The sequence below is a fragment of the Pristiophorus japonicus genome, chromosome 12, assembly GCF_044704955.1.
Source record: "Pristiophorus japonicus isolate sPriJap1 chromosome 12, sPriJap1.hap1, whole genome shotgun sequence".
Taxonomy (NCBI): Eukaryota; Metazoa; Chordata; class Chondrichthyes; family Pristiophoridae; genus Pristiophorus; species Pristiophorus japonicus.
The window spans coordinates 193,786,030-193,802,125 of NC_091988.1; the positions used below are offsets into that span (position 1 = coordinate 193,786,030).

General features: G+C 43.0%; 1 protein-coding gene and 1 long non-coding RNA gene across 3 annotated transcripts in view; one reads left to right on the forward strand and one right to left on the reverse strand.

Annotated features, from left to right (window-relative positions):
- LOC139277626 (uncharacterized) overlaps positions 1 to 4,576 on the forward strand; it is a 35,404-nt gene extending 30,828 nt beyond the window's left edge. The window contains exon 3 of the long non-coding RNA XR_011596121.1: positions 4,135 to 4,576. This is a non-coding gene — a long non-coding RNA (uncharacterized lncRNA). The remainder of the gene's footprint in view (positions 1 to 4,134) is intronic.
- Positions 1 to 16,096, reverse strand: part of LOC139277625 (translocating chain-associated membrane protein 1-like 1) — a 116,059-nt gene that overhangs the window by 22,282 nt on the left and 77,681 nt on the right. For both annotated transcript variants that reach the window (XM_070896346.1, XM_070896345.1), the window contains exons 4-5: positions 4,827 to 4,943; positions 4,675 to 4,733 (exon numbers count right to left, since the gene is read on the reverse strand). In XM_070896346.1, coding sequence (XP_070752447.1) covers positions 4,675 to 4,733; positions 4,827 to 4,943 — 176 coding nt within the window. The remainder of the gene's footprint in view (positions 1 to 4,674; positions 4,734 to 4,826; positions 4,944 to 16,096) is intronic.

Below are 16,096 nucleotides of genomic sequence, written 5' to 3' on the forward strand. Positions count from 1 at the left end.
ACATTTTCAAACAGCATTTACATACAATCTGGCTGCTGTTGGGGATGGGCAATAAATGCTGGCCTTGCTAGCAATCCCCACATCCTGTGAATTTTTTTTTTAAAAAGCAGATTGTTTCCCATCCCAAATTTGCTTCCCTCACTTAAAAGCCTCGATTCTTGCAGTCATAGGAACAGGAGTAGACCATTCAGCCCCTTGAGCCTGCTCCACCATTCAATTGGATCATGGCTGATCTCCATCTCAACTTCATTTATCTATCTTTGCAGAACAATCCTGGAGACCCTTACCTATCTATCTTAGTCTTGAAAGAGCCCATTGTCCCATCATCCACAGGTTTTTGGTACCACTCTAGTATCTCAAAGAAACATAGAAACATAAAAAATAGGTGCAGGAGTAGGCCATTTGGCCCTTCGAGCCTGCACCACCATTCAATGAGTTCATGGCTGAGCCAAGTGGCTACTCTCCAAGTAAGCCCAAGTGATTATTCAGTCATGTGGGGCTATCTCCGTTAACCCCAACCTGTCCTCATGGGCATGCTTTCTACCAGGAATGATTGGCTAGTGTTCTTAAGTGGGAATGTTGGGTGCTTTATTTCCCTTCCTTAGCCCAGTGGAGCTGATGGCAATGGTGGCATCACTACTGCCTTCCCGGCTAAGATCAGTTAACGCCATTCTTGACTGGGGATTGAATAAGACAATTGGTTTGCATGGCTCAGTTCCATACTGGACAGTATATAACTGTGACTGCACTTCAACAAGTAATTTCTCACTGGTGAAGAGTTCTAGGATGCGATAAGGCAGAGTTTTGGTCTCCTTATCTTAGAAAGGACATACATACCTTAGAGGCAGTGCAACAAGATTGATCCCTGCGATGAGGGTTGTCCTATGAGGAGAGATTGAGTAGATTGGGCCTGTATTCTCTGGAGTTTAGAAAAATGAGAGGTGATCGCATTGAAACATACAAGATTGAGGGGAATTGACGGGGTAGAGGCTGAGAGATTGTTTCCCCTGGCTGGAGTGTCTAGAACTAAGGGTCATAGGGAATGTTTGGAATTCTCTACCCCAAAGGGCTGTGGATGCTGAATCGTTGAGTATATTCAAGGCTCAGATAGGTATGGGATATGGAGATCCGGCGGGAAAGTGGAGTTGAGGTCGAAGATCGGCTATGATCTTATTGAGTGGCGGAGCAGACTCGAAGGCCTGTATGGCCTACTCCTAATTCTTATGTTATGTTATAAAGCACAATTTCCTTCTTTCTTACTCTTTCCAGCCAAGCATATTGTAAACACAGTATTAGATCAATAGACTCCTGCTGTAATTAAATTTGCTGCTATATCAGCAACAGAGAACTTATTGCAGAACTAGAAACTCAAAATAACTTCTCAATTACTGCTGCAAAATGAAAAAGGTCCATGTTCTTGCGGTACTTTAACAAAACCTCCAATGGATATATGAGTGATTCCTTAGATATACCAAATACAATCTTTGAAATATTTTCTCCTCTTCAAGAATCACTGCACGATGCATCATACTCCAGTCAAGAGCAGGCGGGATTTAGGAAGTCCAGGTAAATGACCTCAAATAATCTGCCTTTGATCCTAAAGCCAAGTGCTTAGCATCTCCCCAAAAAACACAACTGGGATTCTAAGTTCAACATACAGTGAATCAAGGATATGAAAGTACTAAAGCACAGGCATGCTGCACCACATCACCTAAACATTAACAGGAATCAAATATAAGGAAGTGTCTGGCAGAACTGTTCTCTTATCAAGGTTTGCATGTCATTCTTAGATTGGATTACTGGTCTTGGTTTATGTTTTCTATCAAAAGCTGTAACCCTTTCTGTACGGAGTTATCTGATCTCAGTTAGGTGGCAGTTGGGGTGACACAGTTGAGTTAGGCCCCCTAGATTAAGAGAACAAAATCAGCAAGAGTTCCTATTCTTAATCAGTATCCAGCTAGAAACACACATGTATTGCTAGATGAGTATAGGATTGAGCTCATCAGTGGTGCCCCTCACGGTTAAACAGCCTGCCGACACTCACCATCAAGGCTCACACATGAAAAATGGCTACCCAGGTGCCGGTGCCCATGAAACCAGACCAGTCAATGCCATCAAAATAGGAAGGGGGGGGGGGGGTGGGGGTGGAGATTGGGGGCTTCCTGTCACCCAACCTTACAGAAAGCAAGTGTGGGTGGAGAAAAGAGTGGATGGAAGGTGAGTGGCAGTGAACCAAGGTGATGGAGAGGATACAGGGATGGAGCAGGCAGTTCAAAAAGGAAGAGGTTGGGCAGTGATGGTTTGCTAAGAAGGGAAATGGATAGCATAAAGTGAAGGGGTAAATAGGATGGTGAAGATGATAGGAAAGAAGGAGTGGAGAAGCACAAGTGACTGGGCGAGGGAATAGGAAGGGTGCCTCTGAGGGCTATATGTTCCCTGCAACCCCCACTCTAAATGCAGCCTGTACCTGCTTTCCCTGCCACATCAACTCGCACTCAAAAAAAGAGAGAGAAATGGAAGAAGACAGGGAGATGCAAAAAGAGTTAAGGGACAAGCAATGAGAGAGAGAGAGAGAGAGAGAGAGAGAGAGAGAGAGAGAGAGAGAGAGATCCAACAAAGACATCAGAGGCAGGCGAGTGTAACCACATTCTCCGAATTACCATGTGCAAACCCATGACAGGTCAACTATTTGCATATTTTCCCAGTGCTCAGTACCGCAGTAAAGCGATGAAAAGATATTTATAAAAGCAGTTCTAGACAACCTTTAAATCTTTTTTTTTTTTAAAAAGTTCCATGGAAAAAAACAGGAGCAAAAATTTACAGTGTATGTGCCAACGTGAACTGAGGGAGGGGAAGGACAGGAGAGAGAAAAGTACCTCCGTGTAATTCTGGCAATTATACACACAATCGATCAGATTTAGTGAGAAGATACCTGTACATATCAACAAGTAGCCTGAAATTTCTCCATAAGCTTCCACTCTAAGTGATACATTGCTGGGATACTTGCAACTGAAGTTATGACAAACGTGTGTCCCTCCTTTGCCCTTTATAACTATGTCATAGACCCAAATTCCAGGCTGTTAATGGAGTTTGATGGCTTTTTTTTGAGTCTTTTGCTAGTTCAATCGTCTTGTTCTGCCCATTTTTATTTCTTCCACCCGCCATAAATTTCCCCCCCCATCTCTTTTTGGTCTCCCCACTTTACTTGTCCAAGCTGAAAGGCTTTTTAATCAGTTCAATCATTACTGTTCAATCAGTAATAAATGACTAGGAAGTCTACAACAGCAGACCAAATTGATTCCACCATTGGTCAATTACATTTTTTTTTAAAAGTAAGGCTAAGCTATAATTATATTAAACCAACATTTAAAAAAGATTAATTTCTTCTTAGTTGAAACATCTGCTTTGTGGTATAGATGAATGAGCCCTTCAACCAAGGCTTGTTGGGGTAAAAAGTAGTCTGTTGAAAGGAGAAAATAGAGGTCCTGGAATACATGAAGAAAAATGAATATTTTAACATGAAAGTATGTTGCTCTTTAAATAACTTGACTGTAGGGATTGAGAACAGGGGATTGTAGATACGTATACGGATATTAAATGCAGCAAATGCAAAGTATTTTCTTGTTTGCTTTCATCAGCTTCTGTCAAAGCTATATTCATTCCTTTCTTTATTTTTCTCTTCCTCTCCCAAAGCTGCCAACTCTTGCTGGAGTACAATTCCATGGGCACCCACAGCCCTCCAGTATCTCACCCGAGTGACATACATGTATGAACCTAGCCCATGAAAATCTAGCATGCTCCTAATGGGCAGAACCCATTCACTGCTCTGTATGTGGAAAGGGATTCAATCGATAATCCCATTTACTGACACACCAGCACAGTCACATTGGAGAGAGAACGTTCAGATACTAATCAACAGTCTATTTAGCTGTGCAGAGTATGAGTGCTAAGGTAGATGTTTTCACTCAACATCCGCACAAGCACTTCTGAGCAGGAATCACCGGATAAACAACCAGGACCTCAAAAATTTTTTTAAAAAGACAATGCTTATTTTCTATTCGTTAATTCAGGACATGCTAACAAATTTGTGTTTTCAGATAGTACATGTTTCAAATCTACATGTGATTTCATTAGCAGGTCGTCAGTGGCAGAAAAGAAAGAAGTATTCGTCCATTTCTCATTAAGAGGAACTTCACACCCAGGCGTGGGAACCCTGGCTGACTTTCCACTCCATAACCCAACTGTTGCTATTGTGATGTTGCTAGCCTATTACAATTACAAATAAAAACTAGTATCTTCTAAATCTGACCAGAATGGCTTAAGTGTTGCACCAAGTGGTCTCATCATCTACTAAGCCATCAGGGAAGGTGTATTTGCTGCATTTTGGCAAACAAAGTGGAGATAGACAAATGCACAGTTGGTCATACCAATGTTATGTGGATATTCTACAAGGGGTCACCAGCATAAACCAACATCACCCTATGACATTCACTCTACTGGAATGGCTGAACACAGAGCTTCGAAGTTAAACATGGAATAAAACTACTTTGAATTCCTAGTGATTACTCCTATATAATTATTCAGCTTTCAAAATTACATAAGACCGAGTAATTTTTATTTTAAAAAGCAAAAATGTATTTTATTTCCATTTAAAAATTCGAAACCTGTGCTTACAACATGTGGGAGTGTGGATATCTTTCCCATAAGAGAGTAGGATCTGTTGCAAATTTTTCCTGGGGAGAAAAAATGAAAAATCATCAGTAAATTAGAACTTTTATGATTTGGTACAAATTCGAGAATGAAATATGTGAAAGATATATTCTTACTCCAGTCAGGATGCTTCCTCCCCAGATAAAGGAAAACAAATAGAAGAATGCCAGCTGGCCAGATTCATTGAATTTACTGTGCTTCGTTTTGGACAAATGCAGCCGTCTGTTTATTTTCTGAAAGAGGTAAAAATGGTTGAGAGATCTATCCTGCAACCTCGAGTCAAAAAAATGTAAACCTGGCTACCACTAAATGCCAGTTCAAGATGCAGGTTCAAACCAATGTGATACCTCACCCAGGAGCTAAAAATAGTTACATTCTGAATATCTGCAATTCTTGTACTTCTGATGACATGACCAGATAACGCTACTGCATCAAAGTGGAGGTAACTTAGGTTTATGCATTGAGTCCACAGTTTTCCAAACTGTCTTCTTCACAGTTCTCTTCTATATCTATCCATGAGCGGTTAACAGAAATTGTGGTTTCCCCATTTTTGGAAGCACTCCAATAAAATCGAAATGTCTAGTCCACCTTTGTTTGGATCCTTTGTTATTCGTGGCAGCGGCTGAGGGGTTGTATATCACATAGAAATATGATATACAATGACTAAACCTACATAAAGTTGTCTGTATGAGCCATGTAAATTAGTAATCCTATAGCCGATTCCTGACCGATTGAGTTTAAGCCTTCTGGCATGGAACAGGGAATCGGTTTGAGATAGTGGTACTTTGATTGACAGCCAAGTCTTGGCTAGGGATTAGGGTTAGATGACAGACAATTCTATGGCTGGGGTTCCAAATACAAACTTATATTGGGCTACCTGCATTTGGCTCACAAGTCTGCAACAGATGACCTGTGCGAGTTTGACTCCACATGCAAAAAGTAAACATCTGTTTTTAAGGGTTAATGTATGTGAAGATATTGCTCAAAGGAAATGTTTTTATATAAATAGTAAAGTTTCTAATTACTGTGACTCAATAATGGTGTTTCTCAGTTCTCAGAAAAAATATAATCTAATTGAGATAGCGGTGAAGAGGCTTAAAACATTAACGATGCAAGGAGTTGAAAGCAGGTGCAGAAGCAGCGAGTGGGAAAAGGTGGACAGTGGCGAGTGGGAAATACGCTGGTGGTAAAGTGGAGGTTTGGGCAGAGTGAAGGGGAGCAATGAACATTTAGGAGTTGCAAAGTTTGATGGTTTGAATAAGAAGGAGAAAGTTCAGATGGTGCTGAAGGAGGGAATGGTGGGAGAAAGACGATGACAGCAACGGGTCTATATAGCACCTTTAATATAGAAAAATGTCTAAAAGCGCTTCACAGAAGAATAAGCAAAAAAAAGGATGGTGAGCCAAAGGAGGAAATATTAGCAGGGTTGAGAAAGAGGAGTTTAAAAGAAAATTTTAAAGGAGGAAAAGAAGGTGGAGGCATAGGAGTTAAGGGAGGGATTTCTGGAGCATGGGTCCCAGGCAGCTGAAGGCGCAACTGCCAATGGTGAGCTGAAAGGGGGAGGAGATTCAGAGGGAGAGAGAGTCTGGGAGAGTAGTAAAGCTGAGGAAGTTACAGAAATAGGGTGAGGCAAGGTTATGCAGGGATTAAAATACAAGAGTGAAGATTTTACATTTGACGTGTTGCGAGTTGGGGGAGGGTGACTGTAGGGCAGCAAAAACAGCAGTGAGGAGTGAGTGGGACAGAGTGCAAGATAAGATACGCACAGACTTTGGGATGAGCTGAAAGTTTATGCAGGGTGGAGAATGGCAGGCCGACCAAGAATGCTTCAGATAAATTGAGTCTGGAGGCGACAATGGCATGGATGTGGGTTTCAGCAGCAGATGGGCTGAGATAGAAGTGGAGGCATGTAATGTTAGAGGTGTAAGTATGTGGCCTTTGGGATGGACAGGATTTGGGGTCAGTAGCTCAGCTTGGGAGCAAATAATATGCTGACATTGAACAGTCCGATTCAGCCTGAGCCACTGGTCAAAGAGGGAGAGAGATATGATGGCAAGGGTATGGAGTCTGTGGCGGAGCCAAAGATAATGGCTTCAGTTTTCCTAATGTTTAACTGGAGGAAATTGCAGCTCTGGCAACAGAGGAAGTGGAGCGAGAGAGAGAGATTGGGGAGAGGTGGAGCTTGTGTCTTCAGCATCGTAATCATCATCATCATCGGCAGTCCCTCGGAATCAAGGAAGACTTGCTTTTACTCCTGAAGTGAGTTCTTTGGTGGCTGAACAGTCCAATACGAGAGCCACAGTTCCTGTCACAGGTGGACAGACATTCGTCGAGGGAAGGGGTGGGTAGGACTGGTTTGCCGCACGCTCCTTCCGCTGCCTGCGCTTGACCTCTTCACGCTCTCGGTGTTGACATTCGAAGACCTCAACGCCCTCCCGGATGCATTTTCGCCACCTAGGGCGGTCTTCGGCCAGGGAATCCCAGGTGTCGGTGATGTTGCACTTTATCAGGGAGGCTTTGAGGGTGACCTTGTAACGTTTCCGCTGCCCATCTTTGGCTCGATTGCCGTGAAGGAGCTCCGCTTAGAGCATTTTCTTAGAGAGTCTCGTGTCTGGCATGCGAACTATGTGGCCTGCCCAGCGAAGCTGATCGAGTATGGTCAGTGCTTCAATGCTGGCGATGTTAGCCTGGACGAGGACACTGATGTTGGTGCAGCTGTCCTCCCAGGGGATTTGCAGGATCTTGGAGAGATCGTTGGTGATATATCTCCAGCGACTTGGTGTCTTCTGTACATTGTCCATGCCTCTGATCCATACAGGAGAGCGGGTATTACTACAGCCCTATAAGACCATGAGTTTGGTGGGAGATTTGAGGGCCTGGTCGTCGAACACTCTTTTCCTCAGGCGGCCGAATGCTGCACTAGCGCACTGGAGGCGATGTTGAATCTCCGCATCAATGTCTGCTTTTGTTGATAAGAGGATCCCAAGGTATGGGAAATGGTCCACGTTGTCAAGGGCCGCACCGTGAATCTTGATGACTGGGGTGGGGCAATGCTGTGCGGCGAGGACAGGCTGGTGGAAGACCTGTGTCATACGAATGTTAAGTGTAAGGCCCATGCTTTCATATGCCTCGGTGAATACATCAACTATATCCTGGAGTTCAGCCTCAGAATGCGAGCAGATGCAGGTGTCGTCCGCATACTGTAGCTCAACAACAGAGGTTGGGGTGATCTTGGACCTGGCCTGGAGGCAGCGTAGGTTAAGCAGCTTCCCACTGGTTCTGTAGTTTAGTTCCACTCCAGCGGTGAGCTTGTTGACTGAGGTGGTGCATGGTAGTGAGGAAGATTAAGAGGGTTGGAGCAATGACGCAGCCCTGTTTGACCCCTCCGGATGTGGATTGGGTCTGTAATGGATCCGTTGGTAAGGATCACAGCCTGCATGTCGTCGTGGAGCAGGCGAAGGATGTTGACAAACTTTTGGGGTATCCGAAACGGAGGAGGACGCTCCATAGATCCTCACGGTTGACAGTGTCAAAGGCCTTTGTGAGATTGAAAAGGCCATGTATAAGGGCTGGTGCTGCTCCCTGCATTTTTCCTGCAGCTGTCGCGCTGCAAAAATCATATTCGTTGTGCCCCGTAGTCTGCACTGTGATTCCTGGAGGAGCTCCTCGGCCACAGGGAGAAGACGGCTGAGGAGAACCCGAGCGACAACTTTCCCAGTGGCTGATAGTAGGGAGATTCCCCTGTAGTTGCCGCAGTCGGACTTGTCCCCTTTTTTAAAGATGGTCACGATCACTGCATCTCAGATCTCCTGGCATGCTCTCCTCCCTCCAGACGAGAGAGGGGTCATGTATCTGCGCCAACAGCGCCTCTCCACCATACTTTAGCGCCTCAGCAGGGATTCCATCCGCACCCGTAGCCTTGTTATTCTTGAGCTGTTTTATGGCTTTGCATACCTCGTGCAAGGTTGGGGTTTCACTGAGGTGGTGGCGGGTCGCATGCTGTGGGGTGGAGTTGAGAACACGAGTCAAAGGCAGAGTCTCAATTGAGGAGATCATCGAAGTGCTCCTTCTAGCAGGCCCCGACAGCCTCTGTGTCCTTGATGAGTGTTTCTCTGTTCTTGGCCAGGAGTGGGGTGGGGCCTTGGGAGTTTGGACCGTAGGTGGTCTTGACTGCAGTGAGGAATCCTCACATATCGTGGCTGTCGGCCAGTTGTTGCATCTCCCGTGCTTTCTCCATCCACCACATGTTCTTTAGGTCCCGGGTTTTTTGTTGGACCTCAGCCTTGAGCCGCCTGTAATGTTGCATTGCTGCTCCAGAGTTGGGTTGTTGCTTGAGGCTCAGAAATGCTCTGCCCTTGCAATCTATTAGTTCTTGGATCTCCTGATCATTTTCATCAAACCAGTCCTGGTGTTTTCTGGTTGAGTGACCAAGTGTCCCTTCGCAGGCACTGGTTATAGAGGCCTGAAGCGCTGTGGGCATTCAGCATCTCAGGGTCATCAAGGCCTGCCACATTAGCTGTGAGGCGCTGGCTGTACAGGGCTTTCTTAGCTGGGTCTTTGAGTGCCCTGGCATTAACTTTTTTGCAGCATTGTTTCTGCTGTCACCTCTGCTTTGTGGCTATATTAATGTTGATGATGGATCGGATTAGGCGGTGGTCCGTCCAGCAGTCGTCAGCTCCTGTCATGGCGCGGATGATGCACACATCCTTGCGATCCCTGGCTTGGACGATGACATAGTCGAGCAGGTGCCAGTGTTTGGAGAGAAGGTGTTGCCACGATGTCTTATATTTGTCCCTCTGGTGGAACAGGGTGTTGGTGATGAGTAGTTCATGTTCTAGACATTTTGTCAGGACTTAGACGTTTTGACATCGATATCGCCGCCCTAAGCGAGACCAGGGTCGCTGGAGATGGCTTTCCCTACCCCCTCTCTGCCAACCACAACTCCCCAGAGAGCTGTGTCTTTGCCGACCCTGGCATTAAAGTCACCTAGGAGGATCAATTTGTCGCCCGTGGGGACGCGTGACAGGGATGTCTCGAGGTTGGAATAAAAACCCTCTTTAGCCTCATCTGTTGCATCGAGTGTTGGGGCGTACGCACTGATGACTGTGTGGCGCATTGGTTCCGGGATAGGGTAAGATGAAGAGTCATGAAGCGTTCGTTAACCCCGCAGGGGGAGTCTTTGAGGCGGTCGACCAGCTCATTTTTGACAGCGAAGCCGACTTCACGAAGGCGCCATTCTTCCTCTGGTTTTCCTTTCCAGAAAAAGGTATAACCTCCGCCATGTTCCTTGAGCTGGCCTTCCCCTGCCCGCCGGATCTTGCTTAGGGCGGCGATATCGATGTCAAAACGTCTAAGTTCCCGGGCAACTATGGCGGTGCAGCATTCCGACCTGTTGCTGTTGGAATTGTCCATGAGAGTCCTGACATTCCAGGTCCCGATCTTCATATTAACGAAGTGGAAGATGCCTGTGCTGAGTTGTTTTAACATGGGGTGGCCGCAGCACACTGCCAGCCACACAGGCTTAGCTGAGCAAGGTCTTGGTCCAGTGGCAAGGCGGTCCAAGACGACTGGAGACCAGGCACTGCTGTGTAAGCCTAATTGCCTTCAACATACAAGTGGAATCTCAGCAAATCTGCTGAAAATAGGACCCAATGAAACAATTATTTAATTAATTAAAGGATGGGCCAGAGAGCTATCATAAATGTTTTTTTAAGTGGGCTTACGATCGGCAAGGACAGCATTCTCGCACATTATTTGTGTGGGATTTTGATTAGAGTAGATAGGGAGAAACTGTTTCCACTGGCAGGAGGCTCGGTGCCAGGAAGACACAGATTTAAGATAATTAGCAGAAAAGCCAAGGGAGAGATGGGAAAGTTTTTATGGTCTGAAATGTACTGCCTGAAAGGGTGGTGGAAGCAGATTCAATCGTAACTTTCAAAAGGGAACTAGATATAGACTTGAAACGGAAACATTTACAGGGCTATGGGGAAAGAGCAGGGGAGTGGGACTAATTGGGTAGCTCTTTCAAAGAGGCAGGACAGTCACAAGGGACTGAATGGCCTCCATCTGTTTATATATATAAAAATATATAAATATATATAACAAATAAAAAAATATATATAATAGATAAATAAAATAAATATATATATATAAATAAATAATATTAAAATATATATATTAGATTATATATGAAAAGAAACCGATCAGATATAGATAGATCGATATAGATATGGCTGTTGGGAGCAGCATCACTGGAAATAAATGTATTTACTGAGTCCTACAGGTTGTATTTAATATTTTTCTTGCAGCGCATCAGGTTTACTATTTATCGATTACTTACATGTCAGTGTTGGGAATAATTTATTAATTATTTGCAGGTTGGCATCTCATGTATTGTTTATCTATATACAATAATTGGCATTGGGAGCACTAACACAAGAATGAAATAAGATTTGTAGATCTACACCTTGTATTTGATATTTTTGTTGCTACATAAATAACACAATTCATTAATTACTTATAGGTTGGGCACAACTTATTAATTATTTACAATTTGGGGTCAGGAGGATTTATTAAATTATTTATAGGTTGGGGAAAATATATTAATTATTTATGGATCAGGAGAATTCATTTTTATTTGCCTTTATTAACTAAGATGTAGGCATCCTGCACACTATTTATATATTGAAATGGCCTCTGGGAATAGCAACGCTGATATATATTTATAATCTACTGCTCTTAATTTAAAATTGTTTAATTCAAATTAATTTTAATACTAATTTCCTACTGTCCTACATTACTAAATTTAAATTACGGGATAATTCAATCCTTTTGCACCAAAAATGATTGAATTATCAGCAGACTGTATAGAGTCCTGCACAATTTTTTTTTTGAGCAAACCAATGTTACAGTAGTAATTATTTACAGGTTGTGTTCAGGAGAATTCACTTTTATTTCAAGTTGGCCGTTCACGATCTAACACATCATTTATTTATATGTTGAAATGGGCGTTACGAATGACAGCACTGGAATTAAATACATTTATACAGAGCTGCAAATTATAGTTCAAATTGTTCTTGTAGCACATGAATCTCTCAGATATTGTTTTAAGATTAGGTTCAGAAAAATTCATTATTTTTTTTTCAGGTCAAATCAAATAGTTATGTACTTCCAAACTTTTTAGTTAATATTTTTATTGTAGCACATTAAAAAAAAGATTAAGAGAAGCAATAAAATTCTTATTATAGTAGCAAAGAATCCTGTGCTAAGTTATTGACGTACAGAGCTGGGAGATGCCATTCGGAAGACCAAGCTAGGAATGAACTGAAGAATCAGCCAGAAGCACAAGAGGTATGCATGGAAAATCTATTTTAGCATGATGGAAATAGCAGGACAACATAAATGCACCGTATACACAAGACTTCTAATACATTATTCTTTCACTCAAGACTTCAACTTTTCCCATTTAAATAAAAGGGATTTGTCATTAGTTGTCTGAAATATGGACTGGCAGTTGCAGCAGTTAAGCAAGAGCACCATGAGTGGAACCAAGCATTTGGACACAGAATGCCACACGAGGGCAGGGAGCAGAGTGGCTGGACAAAGCGAGACCTGGAGTAGGAATTGTGATCCATGCTGAAGCAGATCAAATGCATCAGATTAAATAGAATGCATCGGAGTATTAAATTAAATGAGTGTAGGAGTAGAATGTACAGCAGTGAAAAATTCCCAAAGCTCACAGAACATACTGGTGGTATCAGAACACTACAGTAATATTGTGCAGTGTCCAAAATCAGACCATTCTCCTGAATTATAGGCCTATTAGTTCAACATTAAGAGGAAAAATATTGTTCATAATAAAATGAAGCAATTGAAGAGCATCGAACAAGAGCAACAGCACAAAAAGAAATAACATTGATTTGTAAAGGGCAGGTTATGCTTAAGAGATTTAGTGGTATGCTTTGAGAATGTAACAGAATTAGTAGCTGAAGAAAATGTGCTGGGTACTTTGCAAGAAATAACAAATTTGCATTTATACAACATATTTCACAACCTCAGGTTTTCCCAAAGCGCCTTGCAGCTAATGAAGTACTCATAGAAAGGTCCCACAAACAACAATGAGATAAATGACCACATATCTGTTTTCTTTTTAAATGATGTTAATTGAGGGATAAATATTGCCCAGGACATGAAGAGAACTCCCCTGTTCTTCTTCGATTAGTGCCGTGGGACTTTTACATCCACTAGAGAGAGGGCAGAGCAGTCCTTGGTTTAACATCTCATCCAAAAGACGACACCTCCAACAGTGCAACACCCACTCAGTATTGCACTGAAGTACCAGCCTGGATTATGTGCTCAAGTCTCTGGTGTGTGTCTTGATCCCATGACCTTCTGACTCAGATAAGAGTGCTACCACTAAGCCAAGACTGGAACTTAAAGCTCCAAAAATATTGCAACAGGCAAAGATAAAGCTGTATATCAGATTATTAATCGCAGATGAGGTTTCTCCAGACAATCTTCAAGAGCCTAAATCTAGCACAATAAAAGGGTTATCAATTTGCTCAGACATGCCAACAATATATGCAGTACATTTCTTCATGCAAGAGAATGTCTCTCCTGATTCTTGGCTCCCCAAATCCATGTTTGTAAAGGTGCCTTTCCTCAGGTGCTACAGTGCCGACGTTTGAAGGGATGGACTTCCCCTCTCTCCCATAGATATCAAACACCACAATATAATGCCAGAGACCCCTCTCGGTCTTCCCTCTCCTTCCCACACTGAGCCTCCTCATAAGCAAACCTAACCCTGCCAACTACTAACCCTACTCAAATGTTAAGAACTGTATAGCTCTATAGGATACTTGATGTATAAACAGGTGCAGTGCCTAAAATCTGGAACTCCCGGGACCGAGGCTGTTCCAGATTCCGGGTTTTGGCGGTGGGGGGGGGGGGGGGGGGCGCGGTGGGGGAGGAGATATTTTCCCGCAGAGGAGCTGTTCGGGACAGGCGGGCCCCACCAAGGAGGAGGTCATCGGGCGGGCTGGCGAGGAGGCCCTGAGGTAAGGGCAGTGGCGGTGAGGCAAACGGCGCCGGGGCCCAAAGTCGACAGGGTTGTCGGGCCCGGATTCTGGAACATTTTACGGATTCCAGAAGAGCTAGCCACCGATCGGTCCGGAGTCCGGATCACCAGATTCTCGACGCTGCACCTGTATAAGCAAGTGTTGTAGAACATACAAAGCAGGATATAATTGGTTATCCTGTATTCTACCATGACTTGAGAAGTGTGCAACTTCTTTAAATCAATAATGTACATTTAAGTTTTCCCCTGATGATATCCACAATAGGTTCTCTAGAACTTGGATTTGATCATTTAAAATCCAGCTGCTGTTCAGTCAATTCAAGTGTCACAGATTATAAAAGCTACCATAATCTGAAAATAGCCCCAGTGTACAATTCTGATGTCCTTATATAATTTTCTATTTCACTACTTCAAAATCTGTTAACCAGAAGTCAATGATATTTTAAATACAGGAAAGAAATAATCTGCATTTACATATTGCCCATCATGGCCTCAGAACGTCCTAAAATGCTTCACAGTCAATTAAGTAGTTTTGAAGTGTAATCACTGTTGTAACTGTGTGCAATGAGCACTGCATAGTCAGCAAAAAGTTCTCTTATCGACAGATGTTTGAGTTTACATTTTGATCTTAAGTGTACAATACTGAAAAGTTTTCCATCTGATCTTGTATGGAGTAATAAACCTTCGGCATTAGATGAGAAAGCATAAAGAAGGAGCAGAGCGAAGAACATACTAAAGACTGTTGGTGTCAAAACACATCCCTGTTTGACACCACTATATATTTCAAAACTGTCAGATTGATTCCCATTATAGTGGGTTGTAGCCTTAACACCACAAATGGAAAGACTGAAGAAGACCCAAAAGGACTGAGTTCAACCAATATCCTCCAGCAATTGGAAAAGATCCTTTTTCATTTCATTTTGTGATGAATCTGGACTAACCATCAATCCAAATCAAACAGTGATAATGGCATCGGGCATGTTGACTGCACCAGAATTTAACATGCTGGAAGTTGTGCACCAGTTCTGCCACCCAAGATCAACTCAAAACGAGCTAAACTCTCGTATCGGAAAGGCAACAACCATATTTGGCCAACTTGACTAAGCATGTGTGGGGGAAAATAGGAAATTAACATTGAACATTACATCGGATATATAGCACAGAAACAGGCTAGGCGGCCCAACCAGTCCATGCTGGCGTTTCTGCTCCACTCGAGCCAATCTTTCCTCATCTATCAACAAAATCTTCTATTCCCTTCTCTCTCATATGCTTAACTAACTTCCCTTTAAATGCATCTATACTATTCATTTCAACCACTCACTGTGATAGCAAGTTCCACATTCTCACCACTCTGGGTAAAGAAGTTTTTTCTGAATTCCCCATTTGATTTCTTGGTGACTATTGATGCTCTTCACATTCGCTCTGTACCTGCTCTTATCAAAACCTTTCATAATTTTAAAGACCCCTCAGCCTTCTCTTTTCAAGAGAAAAGAGACCCAGCCTGTTCATTCTTTTGATAGGTATACCTGTGCATTTTTGGTATCATCCTTGTAACTGTTCTCTGCACCATCTCCAGTGCCTCCATGTCCTTCTTATAATATGGCGAACAGAACATGTAAGATACGTGTCTACTAAATGTGCATTCTGAACACACTGCTGTATGCCAGAGAGACCTGGACCACCAACAGCAGGTATGAGAAAAGACTAAACAGTGTCCACACCCTCTGTCTCTCCTATTCTAAATATCAAGTAGGAACACAAAGTGCCTGTCACCAAAGTACTTGAGGAAGCTAAGTTGCCATGTCTAATAACTCCTCTCAAACACAGGTGGTTGGATGGAAGATGAGCATATTCCAAGGGAGTATTTGCATGGAGAATTTTCAGATGCTTCAAGGCCGCTGGGCCAACATAGACTCAGGTTTAAAGACGTTTGCAAGAGGGACTTGAAAGCTTTTAACATCAAAATTGCAAGATACAAAGATGTAGTGAGCCAGAGGCTGAAGAGAGGTGACTAAGAGAAAGGAAAGAGAGCAGAGAGAGTAGAGCAAAGCATATCAAGCTTCAAGAGTTAATACTGCGCAGGCATCGTTATCTGGCTCTGTGACTTACACCTGCAACATCTGTGACAAATGTCTGTTGTTCAAGAATTGGACTCTTCAACCACTCATGATGTTGCAGCATGGCAAAGTAACTGATTGCCTTTCGAGACTCATGGTTGCCATATTAGTCATTGTTGTAAATTAAGAAAACAATAATAAGCTACTGTGTCAGAAGGATGAACAGACACAGATATATACAATTCTTAGACCT